This window comes from Nicotiana sylvestris, chromosome 12 (genome assembly GCF_000393655.2).
Source record: "Nicotiana sylvestris chromosome 12, ASM39365v2, whole genome shotgun sequence".
Lineage (NCBI taxonomy): Eukaryota > Viridiplantae > Streptophyta > Magnoliopsida > Solanales > Solanaceae > Nicotiana > Nicotiana sylvestris.
In genome coordinates, this window is record NC_091068.1 from 1,082,412 (window position 1) to 1,107,265 (window position 24,854).

The 24,854-nt window shown below is 34.4% G+C and overlaps 2 protein-coding genes and 2 non-coding genes across 4 annotated transcripts; all 4 read left to right on the top strand.

The window, feature by feature from the left end:
• The first annotated feature begins 1,899 nt into the window (after positions 1 to 1,899).
• On the top strand, positions 1,900 to 10,713 carry LOC104234503 (long chain acyl-CoA synthetase 4-like). The gene is made up of 19 exons (XM_009788074.2): positions 1,900 to 2,288; positions 2,897 to 2,960; positions 3,062 to 3,151; positions 3,298 to 3,354; positions 4,632 to 4,680; positions 4,927 to 5,003; positions 5,409 to 5,448; positions 5,537 to 5,631; positions 5,778 to 5,945; positions 6,054 to 6,164; positions 6,235 to 6,322; positions 6,608 to 6,674; positions 7,261 to 7,336; positions 7,431 to 7,548; positions 7,935 to 8,180; positions 8,273 to 8,412; positions 9,053 to 9,235; positions 9,331 to 9,450; positions 10,532 to 10,713. Exons 1-19 carry the CDS (start codon positions 2,140 to 2,142, stop codon positions 10,565 to 10,567), a joined length of 1,974 nt encoding a protein of 657 aa, XP_009786376.1. The 5' UTR covers positions 1,900 to 2,139; the 3' UTR covers positions 10,568 to 10,713.
• A 507-nt stretch (positions 10,714 to 11,220) lies between these two features.
• TRNAG-GCC (transfer RNA glycine (anticodon GCC)) lies at positions 11,221 to 11,291 on the top strand. Its single transcript has one exon. It is a non-coding gene; the product is annotated as a tRNA-Gly (tRNA).
• A 4-nt stretch (positions 11,292 to 11,295) lies between these two features.
• LOC138884475 (small nucleolar RNA snoR114) lies at positions 11,296 to 11,379 on the top strand. Its single transcript, XR_011404666.1, has one exon. It is a non-coding gene; the product is annotated as a small nucleolar RNA snoR114 (small nucleolar RNA).
• Positions 11,380 to 21,735: 10,356 nt separating this feature from the next.
• Positions 21,736 to 23,521, top strand: LOC104234504 (ethylene-responsive transcription factor ERF061-like). Its single transcript, XM_009788075.2, has one exon. It carries the CDS (start codon positions 21,961 to 21,963, stop codon positions 23,023 to 23,025), a length of 1,065 nt encoding a protein of 354 aa, XP_009786377.1. The 5' UTR covers positions 21,736 to 21,960; the 3' UTR covers positions 23,026 to 23,521.
• Positions 23,522 to 24,854: the final 1,333 nt, after the last annotated feature.

Genomic DNA, 24,854 nt, shown 5'->3' on the forward strand with positions numbered 1-24,854 from the left:
TTAACTATCACTAGTATATCAACATTCAATACATTTGTTTTTCTAAAGATTAAGACGTCTGAATCTGAATATCAAGAAGTGTATTAAGATTAAGACATCTGAATTTGAATACACATCTGAATATCTTAAGATGTGTATTAAGATCTGAATACTAAATAATTAAGACTGTTTGATTTTTAACATCTGAATGTATAAAATTTATCTTCATTTGAAAATTAATAAACATAAAATTCAAATGAAATACCAACTAATGTAATATTCTATCATTAAAATATATAATTTTTTAAAATATGATAGTTGTTAGTGGTGATGGCGAACGAGTGAATGCCGACTAGAGGCGGTAGTTGGTGGTAGTTTTGGTTGATGATGGTGGTTCATGCTAGTAGCTAGTAGTGATTGGTAGTGGTGGCGATTATGATTGAGGATGATGATGGTGAGTGGTGATAGTTAATAATGACGGGTGGTGGTAGTAGTGTGACAGAGGAAGGTGGTGGTAGGTTATAATTATGAGCAGTGCCGTCTGTGGTTGTTGATGGTGATGAGCTGATTAGTTGTGGTAGTTGAGGTGGATGAGTGTTGATTGTGCGTGTGAATGATGGTGGTGATGGCCGATCATGGCGGCTGTTATGATTGAGGATGATGGTGGCGTGGTGGTAGTAGGGGTGGTGGTAGTGGTAGTTGATAATGGTAGGTGGTGGCGGCAGTTAATAATGAATATGAAAGCATCTTAATGAAATTAAGTCTTTGTTATAAATTTTAATTATACAGACCTATAAAGACCCATTAAGGCTAAAACAACGATTGGTTTTGTTAAATCACTAATACTCAAAGTTAATTATGCTCATTAAGGGATAACTTGGAGTATGATCACCCCCATATGTTGTGTAAATTCTTTGTTTTCTGTAATTATTTTTCTCCTTTAGTCTTTCTTTTCATTTATGTTGATGAATGCTACTATTGGGAGTCTATCCCAACTGGTAAATTTGGCTGTTCCTCTTGAGCCTAATGATCAAAATTGCCTCTCACCGGAGCTAATGCGTGTACTAGTGGCGGATCTAGAATTTTTAAGTCATGAGTGCTCAACTGTCTTAAATCTCAAAATGCTATGTTGGAATTGGGTGCTCGGCTAATATATCTTTTGTATATTATTAGTAGCTTCCTGTGTACAATAAACCTTTACGGTCCGGCCTTTCTTTGTACCCTGCGCATAGCGAAAACTTAATGTACCGGACTGCCCTACTATTACATTATAAAAATATAGCATTTAGGTAAGATATAATGGGTGCTTGAGCACCCACTAGCTATATTATAGCTCCGTTATAGGCAAGCAACCCCCACTTCCAACCGAGAGGTTGTGAGTTCGAGTCTCCCCAAGAGCAAGGTGAGAAGTTCTTGGAGGGAAGAATGCCGGAGGTCTATTTGGAAACAGGCTTTCTACCCTAGGGTAGGGGTAAGGTCTGCGTACACACTACCCTTCCCAGACCCCACTAAGTGGGATTATACTAGGTTGTTGTTGTTGTTGTTATTGGTGCGTCAAAGTGCGCACTCAAACTCTTCGAGTGCGCACTTTGACGTGGATGAAATATGTTGGGAGGTAGTACAAATTTGAAACGGCTATAATTGAGAAGAATCATACATCGCGATATATAATTATCAATTCAAAACATTTAGACAAAAATTTTAAAAAATGGTATTAATTAATAAAAAAACCTCTTTGACTCCCCAAGTTATAATAAGTGTCACTGGGCATATATTACTTAAAAACTTAGGTAACTTTAATAATTTGGTACGTCAAATATTAAATTTAAAACTGCATGGGAGGAATATATACTGTACATACAGTTATATATATCGCACAAAATACTGAAAAACTTTCCGTGAGACCCGTAATTCTGATAACAGAATCCATTTTCCGGCTCGAAACTTCCCTTTCTCCATTGAAACAGCTACATTTTCACGTAAAAAACAATCTCATTTCGCCAAAATCCTCACAAATTTGACACAAATTTATTAAAATTTGTATATGTTTTAATTAATCCGTGCACCTACATTTTGCAATCTTCTTCTATTTATTGGAGGAATTGCACGTGAAAAGCTATATATATTTGACAGTTTGTGAGAATTATTGAGGGATCGGAGATGGGGGAGAGGTTTATAATTGAGGTTGAACCGGCGAAGCCAGCCAAAGATGGAAAACCGTCAGTCGGACCGGTTTATCGGAGTTTATTCGCTAAGGACGGGTTTCCACCTCCGGTCGAAGGCTTAGATAGCTGTTGGGATATTTTCCGGTAACAAAACCGTATTTTTCCAAAAATGATAATTTTCTGCAAAATTTTGATTAAACTGCTGTGGATTTCATGTTATGATTTGATTGACTAAATTTTAATATCTACGTTTGAAATTATTTTATCAGTTCGCAACAAAAGGTGTAGTCTTTTAGTTTTATACATTTGATTAGTGTAGTTCCCAGATTGATTTTTGAGTTTTTTTGTACTTAATTATGTAATCACCATTTTATTTTATATACTAAGTGGATGTGGAATTTGAGATGTCACTTTGACGTATATATTATATTCGTATAGTGAAAGTAAATAGGAGTATTAAAATAGTAGTAGTTGACTAGTTATTTGATAGAGAAAATATCACAAGAAAAAAATGAGAATTCGATTAGTATAATGATTTCAATTCTTGAAATTGTGAAAGTTCTATAAAATGGAAGGACGTCAAACACTTTGGAACATACATCCGTGAGTAGAAAGAGTGTCATATAAACTGAGCCAGAGGAAGTGTTTATTTTATGTTTGGTGAGGAATGAGTAGTTTCCAGATTGATGATGCTTGTAAAAGTTTACTGTGTAATGTTGGAATTTATAGATGTTTTCTTGTCTATATCACAGTATGTCAGTGGAGAAATATCCCAACAACCGAATGCTTGGCCGTCGTAAGTTTGTGGATGGAAAGGTATGTTTTACTACACATTAGTTTTAACTCCTACTTTCAAAAGAATTTAGTTTTCTGAATTCATGTTAGCTGATTCTTGTAATTGTTGCTCGTATTTTCAGCCTGGAAAGTATGTGTGGATGACTTACAAAGAAGTATATGACATTGTCATAAAAGTAGGAAATGCCATCCGGAACTGTGGTGTGGAACAAGTAAGTTTCCAACTCTCTTTATCCTCTGTTTATTTTTGATAGTTCCACTTATCGATTTCTGTAGCCTGTTTAGTTTTGTTCATCCCTTGATTGTTCATACTTTCAATCAGTTCCCTTATCTCCTGTCAATTTGACTTCTGATTTAGGGAGGAAAATGTGGTATTTATGGTGCCAACTGCCCTGAGTGGATTATAAGCATGGAGGTATTGACCCTTTCTGTTGTTTATTTTGTGTATGAAGCGATTCATGTTCTTCTTCTTCTTTTTGATTTTTTCTTTTTTCCTAGTTGTCTACATTGAGAATGTACATCTGTGAGAGAAAACTTCTATTAGTGTTCTTCTTGGTCATGTTTTATTGGTAAAACTGTTGTTTTTATAAATTAATGCTTACACATGGACATCTATCTATATTATAACAACAACAACAAACCTAGTGTATTCCCACAAGTGGGGTCTGGGGAAGGCAGTGCGTACGCAGACCTTATCCCTATCTAGTAAAGGTAGAAAGGCTGTTTCCAATAGACTTCGGCTTAGAAAGAGTGAGACGAAGAGGAAGAAGAAAAGGGGGAAGAAGAAGAAGAGAGAGAAAAGGGAAGGGGGGGGGGGGAGAATTAGTAGTACTAAACTCTAACAATAGGAAATACGATAACAAAAGCGAACTAAATCACATGACAAAGTAACGATCTACTTAAGAATATGCAGGAACCCGAGTGCTACTAAAGTAACTGGTAAGAAAAGGAGAAACTTACAACTACCTACTAACCTTTTACCCTAATCCTCGACCTCCATACCTTTCTATCAAGGGTCATATCCTCAGTAAGCTGAAGCCGCACAATATCATACCTAATCACCTCTCCCCAATACTTCCTTGGTCTACCTCGGCCTCTTCTCAAACACGCCATGTCCAGCCTCTCACATCTCAAAGCATCAATGCTTCTCCTCTTTACGTGCCCGAACCATCTCAGCCTCGACTCCCGCATCTTGTCCTCCACGGAGGTCACTCCCACTTTGTCCTGAATAGCTTCATTCCTAATCTTATCTCTCCTGGTATACCCACTCATCCATCTCAACATCCTCATTTCTGCTACTTTCATCTTCTGCACATGTGAATTCTTAATTGGCCAACACTCCCCATATAGCATGACAACCTTTGGATTGTACATTTATTAACCAGTGTTCAGCTGGCTATCTTTTCGATTCTGAAGATGCTCGTGAAAATATTTGGCATCTGAATGTCAAAGTCATTCTTTTTTCCTTTTTGCTTTAAATCCTAAGCTCTTTTGAATGAACACTTGCCTTTGATTACAGGATGCTTCTCTTACTGTTCTTATTTCCAAGTCCACTTTCAATCTTTCTGGGTTCCTATCTTCGCTGCTCACTATTTCTGCTATTGTTGGTTATAACATCTATTGTTTGCTCGGATAGGTGTTAGAAATTAAACCTTGTCTGTAATTCTTATTGACTCTGACTTATTCATGCAGGCATGCAATGCTCATGGACTCTACTGTGTCCCTCTGTACGACACTTTAGGTATGCATTCTTCTTATGTGACAATAGTGTCTCTGTGCTCTTCCTTGTGAATAGACTTAATCATCCTTGGTGTTACTCTTATGAATAATAGAAATGTTCTGGGCTCGTTCAAATGAGATGCGTGAATGTGCAGTTTGACTACCAAGAGGCTATCACATTTACCAGTCATATGCCTATTTATTTTTTATTTTCTGTCATGCTGATGTAATAACTAGTATATAATGATAATCTTTTTTATGTCTTCAGGTGCTGGTGCAGTGGAATTTATCATTTCCCATGCTGAGGTTTCAATTGCTTTTGTTGAGGAGAAAAAGGTTCCCGAGGTATAGACATAGTATCCTAGGAGGTCAACTTTAAATAGATAGTCTAATATTAACTATTCAAACATCAAGTCTTGGATTCCATAAGCATGTTGATCCCCAAGCTACATATACATGACTTTCTACTGGGAAGTGAGATTAACTCGCCTGTGCAGGACAAAGAATGATCTGCTTGAACTTCTATGCTGTTTTAAAAAGATATAAATATTTCAGACTTGGACATCATTTTTCGTAGATCTTTGGATTAGTATAGCTTTCAGAAATAAAGTGTTCAAATAAACAGGACAATGACTAGAATGTTTCAAGAAAGATTGTTGTCTCAGAAGCTTTTTATTTTGAATTTGGAGCTATGCTTTTGAACATTCAGGGATGTGGTTCTTACTAAAATGTGTTTTTATTCCTCTTCAGCTTTTGAAAACATTTCCAAATGCAGCGAAGTACTTGAAGAGTAAGTCAATTGTTATTTAGTTTCATTTTTCAGAAGTGTGAAATATGTCATCTTAAATGGGAAATTGTGGCCTATTCTTAATCACCAGCGGTTGTGAGTTTCGGGGAAGTCACTCCTCAACAAAAGGAAGAGGTTGAAAAGTTTGGAGCGGCTCTCTTTTCCTGGGATGAGTTTCTACAATTAGTAAGACTTCTCTTTTCAAAGGACAAGTATATTCTCTTTGGAATATAATGATTGATGCACCCCTTCCCTTCCCTATCTTTTTTGGACATCACACTTATATGACTTCGATATTCATTTTTAAACATCACACTTCTCAATATGTGCAGGGAAGCAAAAATCAGTATGATCTTCCAGTGAAAAAGAAGACTGATATTTGCACAATAATGTATACTAGTGGAACAACTGGAGAACCCAAGGGTGTGATGATTTCGAATAATAGCATTGTTACTCTTATAGCTGGAGTGAAGTGTTTTCTTGAGAGTGTACATGAGGCGGTGAGATATATGTCTTTTATTTTCATGTGTTTCAAAGTAAAGGATAGCCAGAGTTGTAGTCTCCATTTTGAAAATGTGTTTCTTTGATCTAACGTTTTCGTATTGCAGTTGAACGTGAATGATGTATATCTCTCATATCTTCCCTTGGCACATATCTTTGATCGGGTGATTGAAGAATGTTTCATTAGTCATGGCGCCTCAATTGGATTTTGGCGAGGGGTAAGATCTCCACATCTTCTATGAAAATGGTGACAGAGCTTATCTTATGCATTTCTTATCATGTTTGCAGGATGTCAAGTTACTAACTGAAGACATTGGAGAGCTGAAACCAACTGTCTTCTGCGCAGTACCTCGGGTATTAGACAGAATATATTCAGGTAATATCTTACTGCTCCCTAATATTAATTCATCTAAAGTATCAAACTCTTTCTCCCAATCACTAATATATACCTCCCTTTCTCATGAAACTGGAGTATCATTGCAGTTTAGATGTGACTTACTGTATCATTGCAGTTTAGATGTGACTTACTGCAGAAAGTGTGTAGACATTAAATAAATAAATACTGTGGAATTATCTTCTCTCTATTGGTGTACTTTTGACTTGGTACATTTCTGCCTTAAAATTCTCGGTGCGTTTGACTAGTTGCAATGAACATTCTCAGGTTTGCAACAGAAAATTTCTTCAGGGGGTCGGCTAAGGAGCACACTGTTCAATATTGCATATGCTCGGTAAGTTCTGTTCCATGTTTCTCATTTCAGTTAGAGTATTTAGGAGATAACAACTTTTTGTTGATGCAAACATCAATGTCTTAAGCTATGACTTCTGGCCTTTCTAAGGTGCTTCAATTGTTTTTATGATGATCGAAAAAAGCAAAAATGTTCAAAAAACGTCTTTTTTGATTGGATGGGAATGAATGGAAAAAATTTAATCATCCCATCTGCTGCCAAGAAAGGTACTGTATCTGTGGTTGGAAAAAGATGCATCTGATGATAGTGCCTTTTGATATTTGACCATTCCATGTTTACTTACCTGGCCAAAATATATGGGTGTTTCACATTCTGGGATTTACACCTGTACTTTTGTACAATTCTAGCACTTCTCTTCTACTTCCAGACTTTGAGATTCTTACTGCAAGTCAACACGAGCTTTTTCATTTGTATTCGATTTTCCATAGAATTGCAATTTGTTGGATTCTGTATAGTTGAGAAGAAATTTAGTTTCAGTTTTTGGTTAAGAATGAATATTGGATCTTATTTGAGATATTTTCTGTTGGAGCTTATATAATCATACCTACATTTTTTTGAAATTCTGCAGCAAACTTCAATATTTGAAGAGTGGGTGTAAATATCACGAAGCATCTCCAATTTCCGACAAAGTTGTTTTCAGTAAGGTGGTGGAAATACTCCAGTAGAAGCTACTATATCTTCTCTTTTTGCTTTGTACCAGTAAATATGTAACTTTAATTGCTTTTGCTGATTACTTAGGTAAAAGATGGGTTAGGAGGCAAAGTGCGTCTTATATTATCTGGAGCAGCACCCCTCTCATCTCATGTGGAAGCTTTTCTGCGAGTTGTAGCATGTGCTCATGTTCTTCAAGGATATGGTATTTTATCTCAATTCTCATGTTAATTCCATCGATGGTGTTAAGCTTATTGTCTTGCTCCACCCCGAAAAATCTCAATGGCCTTAATCTGTTTTTATTTTATTGTTTGTAAAAAAGATAAGATAAATCTCATGGTTTATGAACTAGTCAGCGACATCATTTTAGTTGTTATGTTTGAGTGTTGACTATTGCTGAAATAGGTAAATCTTTTGAACTATTTGGCAGAGAACTTCTATTTATAGTTTTACAGAAACTGATCTGGCTTGGTAGTTTAGGTTTCAGCTGAAATAGGTTTCTTTTTATTGCTTAAGTAATTGAATCGGCCTTCCTGATGATTTGCTACTGTGTATTCTTGCCAAAGCTGATGATTCAGGATTTACTTTTAGGTCTGACTGAAACTTGTGCTGGTACATTTGTATCACTACCCAACCAATTTGATATGCTTGGTACGGTTGGTCCTCCTGTGCCCAATGTGGATGTGTGTTTGGAGTCCGTTCCTGAAATGGAATATGACGCTCTTTCAAGCACGCCACGTGGAGAAATATGCGTGAGGGGTGACACTGTGTTTTCTGGTTATTACAAGCGTGAGGACCTCACGAAAGAAGTCATGATTGATGGGTGGTTTCACACAGGTTTTTCTGCTTTCTTTTTTTCACTTGTGCTGATAAATGTCCCACTCGTTAAAAAGCTTTAATTGGATTCATCTCCAAAAAACCTTTTTCAGGGGATATTGGTGAGTGGCAACCAAATGGTAGCTTGAAGATAATTGATCGCAAGAAGAACATTTTCAAGCTATCACAAGGTGAATATGTTGCAGTCGAAAATTTGGAGAATATATATGGCAATAATCCTGTTATTGACTCGGTAAGTGATCCCCTTAGATACATTGACCTCTTAACTATAGCAATTTGGTGATTTCATATGTGCAATTTATTTTCTGAACAAATAATAGCAATTTGGTGATTTCATATGTGCAATTTATTTTGAACAAATAAGGTAGAACATTTTCATCTGCTATGTTCACTGCCTATGATATATCTGTGTGGACTGTTAAAAGAAAGAAGCATTATTCGTATAGGCAGCAATATTTAATCCTAAAAGCTGATAAATTGTCTCCTGAGTCAAACTTAATGCCACTGCTTTCTGTAAAATTCTCTTAGCTTTGCCAATCTTGGCAACATGATATTCTAAGAGTTAGTATTCCGGTTGGGCATAATGAAATGACTATTAATATAGAATAGAGCATATTGTATAAGTGTTAAGCCACCACACAGTGTTGATAAAATGTATTCTGCATAATGTAATGAATATTCATATAGAATAGAGTATATTGGTAAATCTAGTTTTTATTTATGCTCTTTAGAGATTAAAGCCATCATTATCTCTAATAAGTCGAGTTCGATGAGCCTCATCAGCCCGTGCTGCATCTTCTGCCTACTAGTAACACAGCTAACCATTTTAGACTTTACGATGCTGATTTTTCTTTTTTCTTGATTGGCTCTAGATATGGATATATGGAAGCAGCTATGAGTCTTTCCTTGTTGCTGTTGTTAACCCAAACAAACAAGAGGTTGAAAAATGGGCTAAACAGAATGGCCTCTCTGGGGATTTTAATTCCCTATGTGAAAATCCAAAGGTGAAAGAACACATACTAGGGGAGCTCACAAAAGCTGCAAAAGAGAAGAAGGTTAGTTCTCATCACAGGGCGTTGCATAGTGAAAGGTGCTCGGGTTGCCTTTGCAGAAAAGGATATGTGAATATGCCTTTTTTTTTTCTTTGCAGCTGAAGGGCTTTGAGTTCATAAAAGCTCTACACCTTGATCCGGTGCCATTTGACATGGAACGCGACCTTCTGACTCCAACATTTAAGAAGAAAAGACCACAGTTACTCAAATACTACAAGGTAAATTCTCTTTAATCTCCTGGTAAATGTTAATGTGAAGATTGGTCCATGTGCAAATATTTCCATTTCCTCTTTGTTTTGCTGTGATTTTATTTGTTCTGTCGCGTCCAAGAAGAATGATTACTCTTTTCAACATCCAGGTCTTCATAGGGCCTTTGTATACCGTTGCATGCTCCTCCGCGTAGCTAATAATATAATCTTAATGGAATTAGGAAAAGGAGTAGACATATGAACAAGGATATATTTTGTGTTCTTCGGCTCAGGTTTTAAAAAGGAAAGAAACTTCAGTAACTTTAACCTGTAGTTGACATGGAACAACCAAAGACTGTTCTTAGCATTTTCCATGTTACAATCTGTCAACTTTGAGTCCTTTTATGTGCAATGTGTTTATGCATTTTGCTCAATGGAGCTTCATTTGCACCTACTGTTGGCACTCTGCAAATTTGATAATGAGCTCAACTTCTATAATTTGACTATGTAAAAGAATTTGAACACCATCAGATTGGCTAAAAGATAATTAATGTTAGCTGCCCCATATTGTGATATTAGTTAACTCGAAGAAAAAGCAGGCAATCTACTACAACATGTTAAATTACAATGATAGTGCAGGTGTCGGAGTCAAGGATTTTTCACTAAAGGAAATCAAAATACAAAAAAGTAAACACATGAAGAAGTAAGGGGAATTCGCCATATAGTATATATACACAAAAAAAATAAAGATTTACCTAGCTACATATGTGTAATTCTCTGGCGGCCACCCCTTGGATAAGGGTGGCTCCGCCACTGGATAGTGCAATTATAAAAATGTGGTAGTCCAATGCACAAAGAATCGCGCATTCACTCAGGGTCTGTAGAAGGACCGTACACCCAGGGATATGATGTAGACAACCTACCCAAATGCAAGCATTAAGTAATTAATAGCTATTTCTATGGCTCGAACCCGTGACCTATGGTCACATGAAGACAACTTACCGTTACTCCAAGGATCCCTTCCTGCAATTGTATATATAAGTTAAATCCTGTGATAATTCTGTTGTTTGTTTATATGTTATTGTCTGATTTCATTTTTTACTTTGTGCAGGATGTGATTGAAACCATGTACAAGGATGCTAAATGAACTTGCAAGGCTGAAACTAGCAGCTTTTCTTTTTAACTCCACTTTTTTTTGGTTTTGTTTTTGTACTGTACATATCACTCAAAGAGGATGAGATATTGTTTTAGCAAACTGGATTATCCTGTAATGCAAGGGAAGATATTTTTTTATTGGATTGCTTTAGTTTAAAGCTGAAAATGCAATTTCAGGGATTTTTTAAAAATCTGGTACTCCTACTGATTATTTCATTATTCTATTGGATGTCTTTGGTAAAAACTTATATGCACAAGATATTTATATCAATATCTACTAACTTACTATGGTTAAATAATAAATTAAGTGAGTATATGTATTAATTAATTATGATTTAGTGATACTTATATTTGTGAAGATATGTATCATATATTTATTGGTTTGGTATAAACACCCGATACAGATAGATATGTACCGATGTGCTTGAAGGGATCCATTCATTAGTCATTTGTGTAAGCCATTTCTGTGGATTATATTGGACGGGTCAAAAAATTGTTTGACCTTAGCCAGAAAGAAGCTAGCCGGCTAACTCAGGAGGCTACTCCTGGCGAAGCCCGCTTGCTTCGGAGTTTATAGTATTTATGTCTTCAAGTTCAAAAGAAATAACTAACTAAATGAGTTTAATGTTATCATAGGACAACAAAGCACCAGTGGTCTAGTGGTAGAATAGTACCCTGCCACGGTACAGACCCGGGTTCGATTCCCGGCTGGTGCACTCTGAGCTGTGATATTATTGAACATACTGTGATACTTGGGTCTTCACAACTTTCTGATATGGGATGAAAATCTGTGCTTCTGAGCTCTTCTTTTATTTATTTTTCTTTTCATCCTTTTTATTTACTGGTATTTCAAGCTCATCAAATTATCAAGTGAAAAAATAAAAGTAGTAGTATTATTTTAGAGTTTAAGACCAAAAATTAATGACAATGCAATTTGTGGTTAGTTGTCACTAAAAGTTATGGTGGAACAGTAAGTACTCTTCCATATTTTTTAATCAGAAGTCTCAAATTCGAGACCTGAATATCGAGCCGCCCCGGGTAGGCAACACTTTACCATTTAAAGTAGAATTTTCAGTATGATTTCAGTTTAGTCGGACTCCAAAATGGATACCGAACATCGGGTGGAAACAATTTGTCATTAGTTGGCTATCTGATCTTCTAATTTCTACACTAATTGCCAATTAACCCTTAAGGGAATAATGTTTGAAAAGTTGTATATATCGGTGTCCACATTCTACCTTTTTTGCCTCATCATTCTATAAACACTTACTGTTTAGTTAAAAGTTCAGTTGTACTCGGTATTTACACTAAACGAAGTAATTTAACTCTTATTAAATCGTAAAATTCAAAGTGAAAATACATAGTATCATTTAACTATTTGGTTAAGCATAATATGTATATAACTTGTATTCATTTAACTTATTTTCTAAGTCGGTGTAATAGTTTTTAATGAATATTAATGACTTCAATCTAATCTAATTTGCTGCAACAAGTTAAGTACTAATCAAATCAATTATTAATATTGTAAGAAAAAGTGAGTAGCCACTAGAACTGGTTAGCCATATGGATAGTTCAATGTGCTCATCGCCCATCGACACTCAATTTTGAGTATTGATATTGAAAATACATTAACGTGGCGCACTCTTCCTAGTCGAACTGAAATTTAAAACCAGACAAAGAGGATAGCTAAAGCGATTCTGGTGAAATCCCACGTAGATTTAACTTTCGATTCACTCGTGAAATCCGAGCGACCCGGGTTTAGTAATGACAAACAATTTAGAGTGGCAAAAAGGTCTGTAAATGACAAGACAAAAATGGTCGGTTTCAAAGTTTAGAAAATGATAAATATTTCAAACCGACCATAGTGGCTTGGGTCCAAAATATACCTTTTTCAAAAATATTCCAAGAAGAATTGACAACTCATCTACATAAAAAAAGATTAGAAAAATAGTGACCCCTTGAATCGATCTTTGATTGAACAATTTAGTCATCCCTTCTTCTATTTTGGTCCAAGGGCTACATTTTTTAACTTCATGTTGTTTTTGTTCTAATTTTGATACGCGCCGTGAACAAAAATTCAGTATAATCCCATAAGTATAATTTGTAAGGGTAATGCATACGCAAATCTTATCCCTACGGCCCTATTTTGTGTAGGTGGAGAAACTGTTTCCGTAGACCCTCGGTTCAAGAACGCATAAACTCAGCAATAATGAAAAGAAAATACAATAGTAAAGAAGCCACGAGAAAAGAAGCGATAATAACAACAAGATAATAATAAAATCGAAGTAAGAAAAATACTAGGTAATAATAAAAATCTAAGATCATGAATATATGAGAATAGACTTTACTTACTAATTATATTTTTAATTGAAATTTATTTTATGTTATGTCCGGCTATTGTATATATACATAATATAATTTTCTGTTTCATGTATGTATTAAGCATGCAGTTTTTACCTAAATCTCTAATTTGTAAGGAATACTTAAGTGCGAAAAGTACGTTTATTTAGGTTAAGATAATTTCAAATTCTAACTCCGCTTCTGTTTTTTGGAAATGATTTCAAGGTCCTGAATTCAGTTTGGGAGAGCAAAATATATCTGAAAAAGTACATTTTCATACATAACATATTGCAGAAAATTAAAAACAAAATAAAAGACCAAAAACAAAAAAATGTATGATCTTGTGGTGGAGTTTGTAAGGGGACCTTTGATGGAGTTGATGGCAATCTGCCAAAAGCAATGTGATCTTATAAGATTTGATGTCTTAGTTTCTTTCTTTCTATTTCTTCATGATAATATCAATTTAATAAAAATACCAGCGGTAATATTAGCGTTAGTCTTGTATTTTCTTATTCTTATATTTCTATTATTACTTATTGTTTCTTTCACTTTGGTATTTTACTGTTGTTACTGCTTGTTGTTTATTACTTCTTTTCTTCTTTACTTGATCCGAATCTATCGGAACAACCTCTCTACCTTCTCAAGGTAAGGATAAGGTTGTGTATACAATACATTCCCCATACCCAGTGACGAAGCCGGAAAAATCAATAAGGGTTCAAATTTTGAACACCCTTTGCCAGTGGGCTATGCAAGGGTGTTCAAATTCTATTTTTTTTAGTAATAATAATTAATATTTTATCTTATACGCAATATAATTTTTTCCTCGAATGATTTTCGGCTGACCACCTTTGGCCACACATATCTTTGCGCCTTCCCATATCCCATTTGCAAAATTAGAATGAAATTTTTGTTGTTATTGTTATAAAAGTACACCTATGGATGTTTAAGGGAGACAAGACCATAAATAAGAAAACAACATGAATATTGTTTCCAAATAGACCCCCGGCATCCTTCCCTCCAAAAACTTCCCACCTTGCTCTTGGGAAGACTCGAACTCACAACCTCTCGGTTGGAAGTGGGGGTTGCTTACCATTAGAGCAACCCCTCTTATCGGGACCATATATTGATAAGCGGGACCATATATTGATAAATGAAGAAGTTTATATATTTATGCATTTTTTTTTTTGCTTTATTAGAACTCGTAATAATGAAACTAATTTATTAAAAAATTGCTTCAGAGTACCACGTTTGGAACAATTTTATTTTACATACTAAAAAATCGAAACAAGATATAGTAATGTGGTATAAACAATTTCAAATCACGTTTTGAATATATCAAAAGTATAGATGCTAATTGCATGCAATTATTTATTTTAGGCAATATTTGCTAGAAGAAAAGTTTAATTTTGGAAAATTTGTCCTTTCCAATACGGAACGGACATTTGAAAAGGTTTGAATATTGAGAAGGACTACAAATTTGTAATATGCCTATCCGAAAGTAACATATATAAGAGTTAATTTGGGATAGCTACTCAATAGTGACACCGTTGTTTGCAGAAGCGGAGCCAGAATTTGAAGTTACAGGATTTAGGATTTTTATCTTTTTATGTTAGTCGGTTCTAAAATAAGAATTTGTAATATTCAATGAATTTTTTAAGACTATAATTTGGACTAAAGTTATTGAGTTCGGCCGAATCCGGTGTCGAAACTCTAGCCCCGCCCCTACTTGTTAGCATCTTTTTATTCCAAGAAACTCGATTACAAACATAGACGAAACTAGTATTTAAAATTTGTGGATTTTGAATTTGCCACAGGACTTACAGATCATCAAATTTAAAAGACCGATTATATTTACTAGATTTTTTAATACAAATATAAAATTTTAAACAAAGATAATGAGTTCGGATGAATCCTTATTTAATAGGCTAGCTCCGCCCGTGATTACAAATGAGAATCTTTGATCAGTTCAGTTTTTAATTCATTTCACCATTTATGTCCTTGCAAGAAGCAATACTTATCTAGGAGATATTCAAAAATAGCTAGATTTACAAGTGGTCATTCAGAAATAGTCACAATTTCAAAGGTAATCGAAATTTAGCCATTTTTCATGTAAAGATAAATCTGAACGAAAACACTGTTCAAAATTCGGAAAAATACTCCAGCATAATATACTAGAGTTTCAGTATAATATACCGGTCCAACATAATATACTGGAGTTTGGAGCACCGGTGCTTCAGTCTCCAGTATATTATACTGGAGCCAGTAAAGTATACCGGTCCAGCATAATATGTTGGAAGTTCATACACAGGTGCACCGAACTCCAGTATATTATGCTGGACCGGTCTCTATTGCAGTAAAATAGTGGCTATTTTTTATTGACTTGGTAAACACTGGCTATTTTTGAATAACCAATCCGAAAACTGGCTAGACCGTGCTATTTTAACCACTTATCTTGTAAACGTGTTGGGCATTATAAGTTCAACATTCATTCCTATATAACATTGTTCGTCTTATGATATATGTTATTAACAAGAAATTAAATTAGTGATACTATAGTTCATGTAATTAAGTAGAAACATTACTCCTCTATCTTGAAAAGTTTTCCAAAAATCACTTTTTGATAAATACTTAAGAATCTTTCGTGTGTACTAATAATGACGTTATAATTACATCATCATAGCATCATATAATACTAAGATATTATTATTTCTTTTTTGAACAATTTTTTTTTGGTGTTTTAGATAAAAGTGGAGTAGTGACGTGTCGATAATCCAGGTGGATATGAGAAAAGTTTTGGACCAACCAGTCTTTTTAGTCGGCGTCTGCTCGCTGCTGAGTTGCTACTAATAGAGGCGTTCATTGTTCGGTTTGGATCAATTTTTTCATAAAAAGAAATCAAATCAAGTAAGTTGGTTTTTCAAATATTAGAATCAAACCAAACAAATTAAGTTGGTTTTTTCTCGATTCGGTTTATGTCGGTTTTTCTGTTTTTTCGGTTATTTCGGTTATTTGTCGGTTTTTTCTTAAATATAAGACATATACTACCAAACACATATTCCTGCGACCACATTTTCAATGTAACACTATCAAATTAATTGCCCTTTGAGAAATCTATTATTTACCAAAATATATTGATGATAATTGAATCAAATAGTGATGAATAATTTAAGGACTCAATTAAAAATATGTTATTTTTAACACGAAATGGATTCTTACACTAAACAAAAGAAAACTACCAATTTTACTAGAATGCAAAGGTAAAGAACTATATTAAAAGTGCATCCTATTAACATTTACCTTAATTTTTTTGAAACTTTGTATAATAATATACATATATATAGGTGTAATAATAAATTTGAAATAGCTACTCCTATAGTCGGTTTGGTTCGGTTTATTTATGATTAAAGCCAACCAAACCAAATTTGATCGGTTTTTAAAATTCAAAACCAAAACCAAACCAAACCAAAAAGTATCGATTTTTTTGATCGATTTGGTTCGGTTTTTCGGATTTTTATGAACACCCCTAACTACAAATATGACCCAACCCCTCTAATACTGCCAAACTTCACCTTTTTGCTAGGCGAGTCTTTTATACTCCATCCGTTCTAATTTATGTGAACCTATTTGACTAGGCACGAAGTTTAAGAAAAAAATGAAGATTTTTGGAATTTGTGGTCCTAAACAAGTCAAAAAGGGGCTTAGAGTATTTGTATGATTATAAATGCTTCTCATTAAGGGTAGAATTGTAAGTTTAAGCTAAATTGTTACCAAATTTAGAAAAGAGTCATTCTTTTTGGAACAGACCAAAAAGGAAATAGGTTCACATAAACTGGAACTGAGGGAGTAAGTTATTTAAGAATTCCTCGCCGTTGGCCAATACAGAGTTTAAGAAAAGAATAAAAAAAATTCAAAATTTATAATCTAAAATAAAAAATATTTGTGGCTATAAATCATATCATTAAATATAAAATAAATATTTTAAAATTAAATTGTTACTATAAATAAAAATATGTAATTTTTTTTAAAATTAATTAAAAAAGAAAGAGTGTCACACAAATTGAGACGGGATGAGAGTAAGATAAACTTAAGTCCATTTAATAACCTCACCCTCAAACACCTCCTCCCCCACCTTGCACAATTCCCTTGACATGTCAAAAATAAAGTTGTAGTATCATCTATTGTAGTGACTAGGTACTCTCAAGTTCAACAATAACGATAACAAACTCAGTGAATTATCAAAAATAACGTCTGTGGAGGATAGTATGTATACAGACTTTACCCTCACGTTGTAAGGGTAAATATGATGTTTCCAATAGATCCTCGACTTAGAAAAAATACAGTCACATCGATACTCTTAACAACAACAACAATAACAACAACATACCCAGTATAATTTCACATGGTGAGGTTTGGAAAAGGTAGTGTGTACGTAGATTTTACCCCTACCTTATAGAAGTAGAGACACATCGACACTCTTAAGTTCATTTTAATTTTTCTTTTTTGTGTGTAGAGCTATTATTTTTTAGAAAATGGGGGGGGGGGGGTTTGGTGGGGGGGGAAGGGGTTACAATGATAGCCAAAAGATGCAAAGGGTACAAATTTGGATTTTGACTTTTGTAAATTGGAAGAGAGGAGTTAGGTCTGGATCACATGCAAATACAGAGAAAAGCTTTTTGGGCCATAAATGTAAGATATGTGGGCCCATAGCTACACGAGCCCTGTCTACAGATAGCCATTCATTTCATTTTCAATGCTAACTTTACGTCTTTAATGAATATTTGGGCCCCAACATTGATAACAGTCTTGGGAAAATGACACTGTATATCTGATCTCAAAATAATAGTTGAAAAAATATTTTTTTAATATGTATTTATGTCTGGATTATATAAATGTTCGACTAGAGAGAGGCGAGCACCGAGCAGATGTGATGCTTTGCTCCAAATTTTCTGTTATCTCTAATTCTCTACTTCTTTTTTATTATCTATTTGATTTAGCTGATAAATCGCTCGATAACCGTCCGATAATCGATAATCATACTAATCTGCCCGATGTCTTATTGGCTGGTTAGCGGATTACTAAATTTATAAACCGATAACTGATAAGCCAAACCATTCAACGTAAATATCCGCCTAATCCACCCGATAAACACCCCTAATCCATACTAGAAGAATTGGTCTTCAACAACTTGTTTATTTTCTTTTCATTTTATGTTTCGGTATGAGTTATGTATTTAAGAAAGTATTTATAACTAATTATAAGGTAATTGTAAGTAATGTTATATAGTAAATTCGATCTAAAAAGAAGAAAATCACGCTCTATAGGATTTGAACCACGACATCGTGTTAAGACGTGACCTAGAAAACGAAAACAGCGAGACCTGCGGTCTCATCGAACGAGAAGTTCGAAGATGGAGACCAGGTTCGGCACGAACTCATAAAGGTTGGTGAGAGAGGTTCAGTTGAATTTTCTTCGCTAGAACACAATGCAAAAGGGATAAAAATGAACTTTTTGATATATATAAACTACGTAATAAATTTCTTTGACATGAGTTCATTTTTAGGTGTGAATTTATAACTTTTTTTTCCGAATTCCCCTACTCAAATTTCTGGCTCCGTTATTGATTGTTCTCACCGATTAAAAAGTATTGAAAAGATCTTGGATGTTATGTTTTCTTAGATATGTGTTTAATTTCGTGCAAAAGAGAATGTGTGGGTTCAAATTTCCAATGAATGATATGTTATTTTGTAGAAAACCTAGTCTAGCTATTATTATTATTCATGAAAATGGGATGTTGCTACTTTTGACTTTTTTCATATTATTGAGTAATATGCAATTTTACTTGCTGTATATGTGCATGCACTGAGACAATATCCAAATTTGGTGGAATTTTGAAATATAGGGAGTTTAGCATATGGCTTGTCTTTATTACTTTATTTTGCTTATTATCATTGTGCTCATTTTCCACATTTTCATTACACTTGTGAATTTTTATCTTCTTGATAGAGTATAATTTAAAGGTTCTCCATTTAAAAACTTTGTTTTAAGGCCAAATATATAGACAAGCCATTAAACTTGGCCCGATTTTTCATTTTAGCACTTTAACTCAGTCTTGTTCTATTTTGGCATTCCAGTCCATTTCTTTTGTTCCACTTCAACACAAAAGCTGACTAGATTCCATGTGTGGTTTGTCTCACCCTTGTAGGCGCGTGAGAGTCATTTTTTAAGCCAAATTTCATACTCCCAACGCAGAGGCGAATCCAGGATTTAAATCCTATGGATTCAATTTTAATGTTTTTAACATTGAACCCATTATATTTTTAAAGTTATGGGTTCATATCTATTATTTTTGCAATTTTAATGAATTTTTACATACAAATTTTTACTCCGCATCAAAAGTTATGGGTTCAGTTGAACCCGTAGTTATTACTGAAAATATATATAAAAAATATTTTTTCCCCGGGAGGGGGGCAGAAAAACGAAAAAATAATAATTAAAAAATTTGCAGGGGGTGGGGGCAGTGGGGTAGGAGTGGAGGTAGCAGCTGGGTATTTGCACGCGCTGCATTTTTACCTGGGATAAAAAAAATTGTGTTAAAGTGGAACAAAAGAAATAGGATTGGAGGGCCAAAATAAAAAATTGGGCCAAATTTAATGGTCTATCTGTGTATTTGGCCTTGTTTTAATCCTCCCTCACTAAAAAGACAATCCAATGCACAAAACATTCTACGTTAACATAGGGTATGAGAAAAGACCGCACCTAAAGAGTATGATGTAGTCAACTTACCGTGATGTAAACATCAATGACTGATTCTACTGCTTGAACCCCTGACCTATGATGTGAATCCTCCCACACTATAAAAAAAAGAAGAAGCAAAGAGAACCTTTTTCTACATAATTCCTAGGTGAAATGGCTCAAATTACATGTGTATATTTCAAAGTAGAACACATAGTGATTATTTTTTACTGTCGTGGTATAATGTGGTGGGTGAGATCTTAATCAGAAGTTTTGAGTTCGAGTTTTAAAAGTAAAAACATCCTTAGCAGGGCACCATCTTTTAGTGGGCCATTTACAATTCAAATTTTGATTAGTCGGACTAGTAAATTTCGAATATCAGATGATTTTAAAAGGAATATATAGTGATACTTTCCATCTATTGAATTAGACTCCCAAGTTCATCTCCCAGCCATGCAAAGAAGCTGAAAAATATAAAGTTAAATTGTAGAAAAGGAAGAAATAAAGAAAGACCTCAAAGAAGTGGAAGCATATCGTCATATGGAATTCTTTCATTCTCATCTAGAGATCTCGAATTTAAACCATGAAAATTTAAAAAAGAGCGCTTTTCCTTATATAGATCTTATGTGGCGTTAATTAAGTGAGTTTCAAATATCAAATAATTATTTAAAAAAAAATGAAAGCAGATTTCTCCTGCCACAAAGCAGGAGATGTAAAGAAGAGAAGCTCAACTGTGCAAAAGTCCTTTTATGAGTCATTACTAATTTTTTTGGTTTTTCACTCGGTGTTCGGTATCCGCATTTGAGCCCGACTATATTCAGATTCGCACCGCATAGGGTCTCATTCGGGGAAAACGCTTCCTACCAAGGATTTTTCCATACTCAGGGCTCGAACCCGAGACCTATAATTAAGGAATGAGCAGTCTCATCCAGTGCATCACATCTTTTGGGTAGAGTCATTACTCATTACTGCTACAATAGTAAATACATAAAGTAGCGTTTTGTATCTCATCAATAAATTGGGGTCCACTCTATTTGGGGTCCACACGGAGAATACTAACCATTTGGCAGAGTCAAATAGTCAAACCACCAGCTATGATTTGTGAATTATGAATGTGATTTCTTCTAACTTCTAAAGTTTCTTTTCAAACTCTGCACTCATTTACAGCCTGTTTATGAGGGATTGTACAAACTTCTGGTTGAGATATTTTTCTTTCTTGTTCAACATTGTCTTCATTGAGCCTACAACAGCTATAAAATTGTCTCCATGTGACCTATAGGTCACGAGTATAGGTCACGACTTTAAGTCGTGGAATCAACTATTAATACTTGTATTATAGTAGACTGTCTATATTACATCCCTTGAGATGCAACCCTTCCCCCAAACCATGTTTGAACATGGAATGCTTTATGCGCCTGTCTGCTTTTTTTCAACATTGTCTTCATTATTATCGTTTGTTGTCCGAGAATTTTTTTTTTTGGTTCCCATCAAATGTCCGATATCAATATTAGGGTTGTGATCCGGATTCGCGTTGCATGGAAAAAATCGAGAATGATCTAGATTTCTTTTGAGCCATCGAAATAACAAAATTCTGATAGGAAACACTTACTCCTTTAGTAAGCCTTACAAGACGCGAATCCGAAATAGTTGGGCCCAATGCGAGTACCGACATCAATTGAGACGAAAAAAGAAGTAATTTTGAACCATTCTTTGAGTAAAACATGGATCCACTTTTTAGTTATTGCATGGGCAATATAGAGATAGAAGGTAACCTTGGAGCAACGATATAGTTGTCTCGTGTGACCTATAAGTCATAGGTTCGAGCTGTAAAAGCAGCCACTAATGCTTGCATTAGGTTAGAGTGTCTACATGACACATCTTGGATGCAGGCCTTTCCCGAACCCTATATGAATGTGCACCGGACTGCCTTGATGGGCAATATAGAGATTGTTAAAAAAGATAAAGTGAAAAGGTAAATCATAAATATGAACTTTTGAAAAAAAAAAAGTTAAGGGCCTTTTGGAAAAAGATCCTTTACTCTGCAGCTATAAATAGACCAAAGAAGAGACCAAACTTAGCCACAACACCACAAATATCAAACTCAAAAAATCTTCATACTCAAGTCCCAACTTTTAACTTATCTTCATATTTTCTCTCTTTTAGTTTCTTCAACCTTATTTTTTGTTAATTTTCAAGAAAAGGGGCAATTTTTATAGTACCCCTTTTTCCCATTTTGTTTCTATTTTCTCATACCTTACTTGTCTCTCATAGGAACTTAATTTCTTGAATTTTTTTTATAGAGTTCAAGAAACCATGAGAAAAATTCAAGAAACCATGTCTTACACATATGATGAGGCTGCTCAAATTAGATCTTCTCTATCTCAAATTCTATTAACAAGTAGTACCAATACATTAGACTCAATCTTTTCTCATTGCCAACAACAACAAACAACAACTATTACGTCTCAGTCCCAAACAATTTTTTCTGATTGCCAAGAATCAAATAATCAAATGGCTACTAAAAATGTTTTCGAGCCTCTAGGTTCTTCCGTCTACAACAATAACAACTACGCCTTAGTTCCAGACAATTTAGGTTCTTCGGTCTACCTTAGACAAAAAGATTTGTTACAAAAATTTTGGGAAGAAAATAGAACAAATGTTACAATTCCAACAACTTCAACTCAAACCCCACATCAAAATACTTCTTTATATTCAAAGAATTATGTTTGTCCAAGTAAAAAAAAGTTATATAGAGGAGTGAGACAAAGGCATTGGGGAAAATGGGTGGCTGAAATAAGACTACCTCAAAATAGAATGAGAGTTTGGCTTGGAACTTATGAAACTGCTGAGGCTGCAGCATATGCTTATGATAGAGCTGCATATAAACTTCGAGGCGATTATGCACGATTAAATTTTCCAAATATTCGCGATGATACGAGCAAGTTAGGATTTGGAGATAGTACAACGATGAATGCTGTGAAGAGTTCTGTGGATGCTAAAATTCAAGCTATTTGCCAGAAGGTTAAAAGGGAAAGAGCTAAAAAGGGTGCCAAGAAAATAGTTGAAAGTGATAAAAAAGTTGAAAAAAATGTGGATTTGGATTCATCATCTTGTTCTTCTTCAATTGTTTGTAATGAAAGTTGGAGTAATAGTGATGTGATTTCACAAAGTAGTACTGAAGATGGATTGTGGAAAAGTGAGAATTCGCCTTGTTCTGTTCTTGATGACCCCTACGTGGGGCCCAAGAACGACGATCATATCACTAGCATCACACATCAGTTCGAAAAGCCAATGATGGAATTGGAGTTTGAAGATTGTTCTCTTGCAAGAGTGCCATCTTTTGATCCTGAGTTGATATGGTCGATTTTGGCTAATTAGAAGTTATATCGACTTGCTCTTCACGTGACTTGAACCTTCGACTTATTTAGAATCTCATCTTGAGATCTAGTGGAGACCATTTTATGTTGTTTGCAATGTAAATGGTTAATTTTGAAGAATGTGTAGTTATTTAGTTTTGGTATCTTTTGTCAAAGTTGAATGGAAGTTTTGGCGTAACTGGTAAAGTTATTGCCATGTGATCAGGACGTCATATATTCGAGCCATGGAAACAGTCTTTTGCAAAAATATAGGGTAAAGTTGCACACAATAGACTCTTGTGGTTCGACCCTTCCCCGGACCTCCCCTCCGCATAGCGGGAGCTTAGTGCACCGGGATGCCCTATCTTTGTTCAAGTTGAACACTACCAGTCTCTCTTGGTCTGACTTTTGTTTCTCTATGGGATGAACAAAGAATATTATTAGCTGTTCATTACCAGTTTTAATGTATCAAATTATTTGGGAATTTGCTTATTCTAATAAAGTTTGAATTTTTTAAACCCTAGTGTATATTACCCTACTTCTTAGTTTGGAAAGGAATGATCTTTCATAAAGAGAAAGTTCACATTCCTTTTTTATCATTCAATCAATCAATAATTCTTTAGTCCCAAATTAGTTAAGGTCGACTATACACATTATTTGTGTCTTCTATACGACTCACATGTCTTAACAAATCCAATGTGGATTTAACTTATATCTACTGGCGATGCAATATAGTTGTTACACCATAAGCACAATTTAATCTATAAAAGGATATTTGTCTTATTGTTCAGATTACTAATTTCACTTATTACGTGTGATATTAGAAGAAAATTATTTTACGGAAGGACGAATTGTTTTTTGAAAGTAAGTGTAAAGAAGAACAACGCCACATCTTTCCAATGTGGGATTGAGCCTTCATTTCCATGATTTTCACTCATTTTATTGATCGATAAGCCGCACTTATACATTGCTGGAAAATATTAGATGATTATGGAGAATAAAAGTTTAGCTTGAGGCGTGTCAAAGACACTGTCCTTAAGGATATTTCGCCTACATCGTGATAAATAAAATTAGGCGTATCCTCCAGGATTCAACAAGCTCTTCTAGTATAAACTAGGAGCAGAAACAACAAAGATTGAATAAAATAAAACCCAGCACAAAGAAGAAAATTAACAGATTACTTTTTCACACTCTTGAAAGTAAAAAGAACTTGAGAATTTATAGATAAGAACAACCATCTCATCATATGGCTAGCTAAAATGCTCCAACATATATGGCATTAAAAACTAAAGAATTAATAAGAAAAGATGTTACAAAACAAATCTTAACATTTTATAACTTCCAAAGCCATTCAAGGCTATTACTAACAGATAATAATAATTTGAACAAAAGAATTCAAAAGCCATTAATAGCTAATCAAAGATTGTTTTGTATGAATGTTAATAAAAGATCAGTTATAATATTATAATAATATCTATTAATCATGAGTAGTAAATGATAATGAATATGTTATATTTTTATCATTGAGATATAAGAATTATCTTCTAACATACATATATTTTGTTCTCCTTTTCCTTTTGTTGATGTATATATCTCTGAATAGTAGTCTAATAAATCCAAAGAAAAAAGAAGAAGAAGAAGAAGAAATGGTCCCAAGTTTTGTTGTGAATAAATGTTATCCACCAATTGCAAAATAGGTGATGGTGATGCCACAGTATAGCTTGTCTGACTTATAATATAACAGCAGCTTAAAGAATTTTTGGGGCATCCCTCATTTCTTAGACTTGTCACTGTTTGATAATGTTACTTCAATTATTTGTCTAGCTATTCATCATCTTCCCTAAAGTGCAC

Bases quoted from the DNA above. Each gene is read 5' to 3' on its own strand.
- LOC104234504 (XM_009788075.2), top strand. From the start codon at position 21,961: ATGAGAAAAATTCAAGAAACCATGTCTTACACATATGATGAGGCTGCT.
- LOC104234503 (XM_009788074.2), top strand. From the start codon at position 2,140: ATGGGGGAGAGGTTTATAATTGAGGTTGAACCGGCGAAGCCAGCCAAA. The intron at 3,355-4,631 runs GTATTGACCCTT...TTATTCATGCAG, and splicing joins AGTGGATTATAAGCATGGAG to GCATGCAATGCTCATGGACT. The intron at 7,337-7,430 runs GTGGTGGAAATA...CTGATTACTTAG, and splicing joins ACAAAGTTGTTTTCAGTAAG to GTAAAAGATGGGTTAGGAGG.